The sequence below is a fragment of the Macrobrachium rosenbergii genome, chromosome 4 (genome assembly GCF_040412425.1).
Source record: "Macrobrachium rosenbergii isolate ZJJX-2024 chromosome 4, ASM4041242v1, whole genome shotgun sequence".
NCBI classification, from domain to species: Eukaryota; Metazoa; Arthropoda; class Malacostraca; order Decapoda; family Palaemonidae; genus Macrobrachium; species Macrobrachium rosenbergii.
The window spans coordinates 2295988-2303958 of NC_089744.1; the positions used below are offsets into that span (position 1 = coordinate 2295988).

The window sequence follows — 7971 nt, forward strand, 5'->3', positions numbered from 1 at the left end:
CAGAGACTGTCGTCGAGTTAACAGGAGCATAACACAGGGAACAGCAGGAGCAGATGGACCACAGATATGCCAGAGGCATTGCCACAGCATACATCAAGGCCAGCAATGACAGCAATCGATCCACATCGGCGGGAACAGAGTCAGAATGATCCCGACGTGGAACTATGTCATCCAGCCAGGTACTGTGGTCGATCCCTAAGCAACACTAGCCTAAATGAATATCGGGCTGCTTCATATGAGATATTCCTGAGATATCTAGCCAACTACTGCTGTGTCTGCGATGCTCACTGTCAACCTGAAAGAAAATGCAAAGATGATTAAAGAGGGAAACTCCTCTTGCTACAAGGGGAACTGCCCTACGCAGCGAGAGGAGGTACCCAAAAAGAGGTTGCCTGACCGACACCCCGCCCCTCGTGGTCTTTGCCAGACAAGCAAGCAAAGAGGCCTTAGGAAAGAGATCTCTACCAAAGGAGAGATAAGGAAGAACCTGCGGGGAGAGAAAAGGACGGAAGGGAGGCCACCAAGGGTGCCGTGGAAGTGTAACTTACAGACAATGCCCGCAACCTCCCACCCACCCCGCAACTCTAAGCGCAGGAGGCGAAAACAACACTCAGCACAAGTAGGAAGGAAGTAGTCATGCCCTTGTACAGGTACAAGGAGGTTGGGAGCCCAAGAAGGGAAGAGACCTCTTACGATCCCAATCTAATATTTCTGACTGTACAGGGGAACGCCTTCAGTATCTAAATAAAGGACTACTGGAAGAGAAGCATTACCACTCGGTTAAGCTCCTTAAATACACCCTTGGCTGTCAAACCCAAGACCCTCGCAAGGGAACGACGGCTATGCAAGGTTATCACACATCGTGGGTTTGTATTAATAAATATCAAACACATAATATATACACAGTGCATTAAGATCCCACCAGGATAATAAGAGCTTAACGACAGTCAGGCAGAGAGATCTGAAACCACGTCTGCAACGCATGACGGCCGAAAGCAAACCAGAATGTTTACACTCGGGCAGGCAGGTATTCCCGCCTACCTGGCGGTAGTTACTGCCTAACCACCTTGCTCAAGAGTTTAACAGCCATTTCCAGCCTACGCTGAAAGTAATTCCTAATGTAAAGGACCGACGGTTTGTATATCATGTCGGAACAAACACATCTCTCAGATCCACTGTAAGCATAAAGTTGTTCTCCCCGATGAAGGCGAGCACGGAACAAGCCATCTCCATCATGAACTTTGTCTGGCCAACGAATCGGTTCGGGGAGTAAGGTCTATGACAGGTCTCCAGCCCCCCGAAGCTTTCTCCACGAGAAAGACATGGCTGTAAAAGCCTGGGGACCAATCTGACACAACTTCCACAGCACCCTTTCCCAGCATGGCTTGCATTTCTTGCATGAGTGTGAGATCCTTCATTGAACCAGGAACGTACGTACTGAGACGGACCAGAGAGTTGGCGAGGGGTGGCCAAGACTCGAAGGGGAGTAGATATCCCTCCCAGAGGACATCCACTACCCAGGTCTCGGCTCCTTATCACTGCCACATTGCCCAATGGCTCGATAGGTAGCCCCCCACCGTTGGCAGCAGCTGAAGGGGAAAGTGGCCCCTAGTGTTTCCCCTTCTTCTCTGCCTTGCCCCCTTTACCTGACTGGAAAGAGGGCTGAAAGGGACGTGACTGCCCACCCTTCCCGGCGGAAGGAGGCTGGGTGTTCCTGCGGGAACCCTTCAAATTATGGGATTTCTTAGGGGCCAAGGAAGTGCTAGCTTGGCCAGAAGGCCAAGCCGCAATGGAGCACGAAAACTCAGAGGTCTTGGCCACTGCCTAGTGGACAAGGTGGTCGCTGTCTTCGGCACGACATTTGTCCACCGCAGCATCTACCAGCTCTCTAGGGAAAGACAGAACCCAGCAATGGTCCATTCAATAGGATCATTACCGATTCAGGATCTACAGACCTGGTGAAGCGAGAATCGACAGCATCTTCTCTTAAGCACCAGGTTCACCCACAGGTTTGCCGTCTGGTGGGCAAGGTAAGAGATAGCTCTACCTCCTAAATGGCACAGCCTCCCGAAAGAGAAGTCCTCCACAGGCACTATAGCACCCGAGGAGGGAGCCACTTTGGATACTGTGAAAGACCTCAGATCCAGCCAGGAGACCGCCTGGAGAGCCACCATAGCGGTGGCTTACAGGATCACTGCTTCTTGCTGCGAGAGGGAGATTCCTTCTGCAGTAAGCTGCTGCAGCGAGAGGCCCAGGCTTAGACGCACCAGGTGCAGGTCAGCCTGCTTAATCAGCAATGCTCTCTGCGAGGATGTATAAAAGCACTTCTGTTGAGGCAGAGGAGGAGGAGAAAGCAGCTGAGCGGTTCAAACAAAGTGAATTATCTTGCCTAGAAACAAGATTATTCACTTGATCGAGAACTCCTCAGCAAGTGTGGACCACAGCAGCCCCACCGAAACCTTGGTTTCTTTTTTAGGACCCCAGAAGGATTTGAGGTGTGAAGGAGGATCCACAGACAAGGCTGTGGTCCCTTCCCCTAGGTCGTTGTGCTGATGTATCAGCGCAATGACGTCTGCAAAAGTCCTCTGTATTTTGAGGGGTTTCCGCATCCTGGGGAAGAGGACCCTCGGGTCTGTCCAGGGTGCGGTCCTCCTGATCTACTCTCCCGGCAGGAGGGACAACTCGGCAGACCCCTTGGATCCTTCCTGCACTACTAATGGCATACAACCTAGTCAATCCAGGGACCGAGCCAGGAAAGTATGTCTTTGTAGTCAAACTCTGGGGAGACGACTCTCCAGAGTTCCTCCTATCCGACTCACACCTCCCAGGGAAACTCCAAGAGATTGAGGGGACAGGCAAGGAGGATCGGGAACCCCCACCGGTTGTTTCTCTGGTCAATAACATCAAAAGCTTATGGTTTTTCTATGTTCATTCAATGAACGAAAGTACATCTTTTTATTTCTTACCATAAAATCTATTGGCAATGTAACAAATAGAAAATTCTGTCTTTTTCAGAATTTATTTGAGCTACTCTTACACCAGAATGTTTATTCCTTTATATACATATTACATTTGATAATTATGTAGGCCTGTTATTTATCATGTAGCCTACAGTATGCAATTTTCTCACCTAGACTAAACTGAAGCCAACACATCCAGATGCATCCACCCAATTATTAATTTTTTCTTATCATATGTCCAGACATATGGGCACATTATGATATTGGAGTGAAAAAGTTTGACAGTTATAATGGGAATTCTATGCATTTATTTACAGAAAATGTAATGACATACTAATACGGTAAGTACTGTCAAAACTGCAAACTTCTCATATTACTAACTGGCAACTGCCATCGGCACCTCAAAGCTATCACTGTTTGCAGATCACTGTCTTTCAGCACTACTGCTGAACTGAGTCAAGAACGGATGCAACATTATAAGACATATTCCTAATTTTCTCTTCACATACCACATGCATTTAAAATCTGAAAGCAACAGCGTATTCAGGGTTTTATCTCGATCTCATGAATGATGCAAAACCAGATGATAAGTAAAAACAGGCACAGTATACAGAATTAATGCTTCTCTCGTTGCTTTTACTCGTCGTAATTCCTTTGTGTTTCATCTTATTGATTTCAGGAAATCATTATTTAGTTGTACAATTAATACCAAATCCTATGGTATAACCAAAACTTTCCTTTTTTGTGCAAAACGTGAGATAAATGAAGAAATATAAACATGTTCCTTGAGGGAAGGAATGAGCAGCAAGGACAAAACCTCACCTGCTACTCCACTGATAATCACACCGTGCCACTTCATTTTTTTTTTAACCCTTAAACGCCTACTGGACGTACCATATGTCGACCTAAAATTGTCTGTTGGGTGCCAAGTGGACGTATGGTACGTCGCCTAAAAATGGGTTTTTTAAATATTCGTGGAAAAATAATTATAGGCCTAGTTTGCGAAAAAGGTTTTAAATCACGCGCCTTGAGGGATGCTGGGAGTTCACGGATCACGCTGTTGTTTTGTTTATAAACGTCACCCAGACGCGCATGCGCGAATTTCTTCCTTCTCGCACCAGAAAGCATCAGCGGCGCATCGTCGGAGAGCGATATCTTGACGCATCCGTGTTTTGCAGAACTTTGGCGAGTGTTTTCGTATTTGTGAGGCAACAGGACGTAGAATACAACAAAAAATAAATAATTCTTTTAGCTTTTACCATTTTTGAAATATTTTCAAATAAATAACAATAAATAGAAAAAAATCAACCTTCGGTCAACTTTAACTCGATCGAAATGGTAAAAAAATGCAATTGTAAGCTAAAAAACTTACAGTCTAGTAATATTCAATCAATTTCCTTCATTCTGAAACAACTGGAAAGTCTCTAGCACAATATTTCGATTTATGGTGAATTTTTAAAAAACTTTTTTTACGTCCACTTATTAAATTCATGCATCATTTTGTTTTAATATTTTCTCTGTGTTGCTTTAATCGTTTTACAATCTGTTATATACCAAAATCATTGCAATTTAGTGTACAATACAACTAAAAAAAAGTAAACGCATTAGCTTTAACCGTTTTGCTCACAGCGCGATTTGTATACAAATGTTTTTTTTTTCGCTGTCATATATTCCAGTATTTATATATGATAATTATATTTTTTTTCATTTCTGATGGTTGCATACTAAACTTGAGGCAATGAGAAAAAAATGAGCCAAAAATGAACTCTTAATCTTAAAAACTAAGCGTGCTGTGATTTTTTGAAAAAAACTTTTTTTCCGCTTCGGCGCTAGCTCCCAAACGCCGCCGGCATACGGGATACGTTTTTGTAAATAGAGGCTCGGCGTTTAAGGGTTAATATCACAACCAAACACTTAGCCTGCCTGTAAAGCCAACATTAATAAATTGTAAGAACACTTTACATCACAGTGAACTGCAAGCTTCCTGGCACGGGTTGCCAAACTACAAGAGAAACAAAAATCAAAATCACTGACCTAGCGTCCCTGAAATAACGAACGCCCACAAATTACAAAAACAATAAAGATCTCATGCCAAGCTCTACAACCACGCCAAGACCAGTGACAACACAAGAGAGATGTAAAGTGATGGACTGTTGATAGGTGCACTGGCAGTGACCCACCACTCGCCTGCTTGCGACTGTAAAATTGCTGACTAGGCTACCACCTATCACCTAGCTCAACAACCGCCTTTTCAAGTGCAAATTGGCGCCCAGCTTAGTACCTGCCCCTCGGGGATGAACATAAAAGGAGAGAGAGAGCCAGTTGGGAGCAATGACCACAGGTTCTAGCATTGACAAAACCTAACCTTACTAGAATGCCACGTCTTGACCGAACCTGGCCTAACCTTCCTAACCTAACTTAGGAGGCTGTACCCCGGCCTGACAAGGGTGGTTTCGCCCCCACCCTCTGGGGCCCCCAAGTAACAATGAGCACCAGATACGTGGACTGAACTTGCACTCGGGGATAGGCTAGTGTTAGGTCTCGCCGTTCTCGAAACTACACCCTAAAGACACGAACAAAAATATGGGCAGAAGACGACGGTAGTTCTATATATTAGCTCCGTGCCTGTTTCTACCTTTTTAAATGGTTTTTTTCTACATTTTTAGAGGTTCTGATACTGGCGCTGCATCTGTTCGTTGTCAGCCAAATGTTATGTCCCTTCGCCGTGTTTAGTACTGGTTGGGATCTCGCGAAGATCGCGTACGGAAACCCCTTGTTGGATGGACTTCGGGGGGGTTAATTACAAGTTAATTAGACTCGAGCGCCAAAAATTTAAGGTGAATTCATAATTAGCAACCAAAAAACTGTATGTGAGCTACTATACAGTTCCACCAAGACGACAAATATCTCCGTCGGCGGCTGCCAGGAATCGGTCTGCAGGAGAGCTAGGCTGGTAGGGCAGGCTAGTAGGGCAGCAGTCAGCGATGCTACTCTTGCACAAAGAAAAATTCGTAAAACACTGACCTTAAAGGTTCGCTTGAAGACAGTTCTAAGACTCTGCGCACGATCTATATGAGAGTTCACGCTTGGTAGAATCAACTTCGACCGAAATTTTGAACGCGCACCGTACGTAAACCTTACGCGACCATAACTTTACTGGCGACCGCGGAACCTCTGTAACTGCACCCCCCCAAAACTCCGGGACTTTTTTTGTACGTGCTTTCAATAGCGTCCCAAGGGTTCTTCAAACTACGGGTCGTCCTCCAAACTGGGGTCGCAGACTCACAAAAATAAATACATAAATAAAATAAAAATGATTACGTACATGGCAGTAAGATAAATGTGAATTCATACAATGATCCACCTAGTCATAACGAATGTCCGAGTCTAATCACAATGGTCAGAACTTCTATTTTCGTGAGAGAGAGAGAGAGAGAGAGAGAGAGAGAGAGAGAGAGAGAGAGAGAGAGAGAGAGAGAGAGAGAGGTGCATGGTGACGCAGTGGCGGTGTGGGTGGCGAACGTGAATGGCACGTGTAAGCTGTGAGCCTGTGAGGCGTACTTCCAGATTTGAAACAGAGGTTACAGAGAACATGATTAGTTACGTTTAAGTTTTAGGAGTGTGCAGGATGAGTCTCCTTTAGTTATATAACAGTTCATGCAACCACACTCGTATCAAATGGACCGATTTGTTGTTAGAAAGGGTGTCATTGCCACTCAAGCACCAAAACCTCGTTCAGGCGAGAAGTCATTTTTGATATTGGAAGGGACATTCGGGGATGTTTATGTCATTCCATTTAATAAGCAGAATCATTGTGGTTTGACAGGAGGCTGTCTCATGAAGGCGTCAAATTGGCATTTACTGTAGGTGGCGAGGAGTCTGAATTTTTAAGCCACGAAAATCACCATGACAATAATGAGGCAAAATCCCAGATCTAAGTCACCTCAGTACTGACATCAACTCAGGCACATTTCACGTTGAAAAAGCCATCAATCAATGAAGCTTTAATTAAGTCTAGGCTGTGCAAGGAAATACTCATTATAAACTAAAAAAAAAAAAAACTGACGCCTTCATGAGACAGCCTCCTGTCAAACCACAATGATTCTGCTTATTAAATGGAATGACAAACATCCCCGAATGTCCTTCCAATATCAAAAATGACTTCCGTGATATGACCTCAATCCTCCTCGTCTCAAATGTGGCGCCACAAAAGACAAACAGGCAAATTTTTGGTCACATTTAAAAGTTGCCCAAAAGACTCCAGCTATAAAGCAGCCATTTCTGCATGAAGAACCATTTGGGGTTTTTCATGCACAAATGGCTTGTAGGAAATGACAGCAGGGCGCTAAAAGAACCTCAAAATACCCTGTCTAACGTCACCTTTATATACATATATATATATATATATATATATATATATATATATATATATATATATATATATATACAGAGAGAGAGTGAGTGAGTGAGGTGTTTACTGGTTACAATTTGGCCGTATTAGCTTTGGAGTGGGTGGGGGGGAGGTGCGGTATTTAAAGAGCTGCTCTTTTCAAAAATGTAAGTTACAACTCCATCTCGTGTATTGGCAACTTATGAAATAATAATACCAAATTATTTCCAACTAAAGACATAACAAAAATAAATGAATATATAATAATAAGATACTCACTCAAATGAGAGAGGTTCATCATCCTTCGGTAAAGGCCTCGGAGCCGCGGGTAACAAGTCCTTCAATTAGCACTTCTACAGACACACTGACCCATTCTTGAATCTTCAGCGGCATGGCCGGCAATCACCCGTGGCCTTCGAAGCTACAGCCAATCACAAGCCTCTACGTCATCAGCCATCTTCTTGGCAGCCAGCCATGATTTGTAAATATATTTTATCTGTTTAAAGGGTTTCATGATTGATTTCAGGAGAGCGGTTTAAGGATCTGCAGGGGTCAGGACATAACCTTCTTCTTCCGCATCTCCAAAACTGTGTGACATTATCAGCACAAAGTCTGTCGAAA

General features: G+C 44.2%; 1 protein-coding gene across 20 annotated transcripts in view; it reads right to left on the minus strand.

Moving 5' to 3' along the window:
* Nucleotides 1–7758, minus strand: part of LOC136829499 (nucleoporin p58/p45-like) — a 116286-nt gene extending 108528 nt beyond the window's left edge. For 4 of the 20 annotated variants that reach the window (XR_010850418.1, XM_067088415.1, XM_067088375.1 and 1 more), the window contains exon 1: nt 5985–6151. Coding sequence is in view for 6 of the 20 variants with exons in the window: in XM_067088300.1 (XP_066944401.1) it covers nt 6286–6312 (27 nt within the window). In the remaining 14 variants the exon portion in view is untranslated. Of the gene's footprint in view, nt 1–5595; nt 6231–6285; nt 6397–7629 lie in introns of those variants that run through there. The other 16 variants (XR_010850414.1, XM_067088392.1, XM_067088408.1 and 13 more) reach the window with 13 other exon arrangements.
* Between the last annotated feature and the right edge of the window lie 213 nt (nt 7759–7971).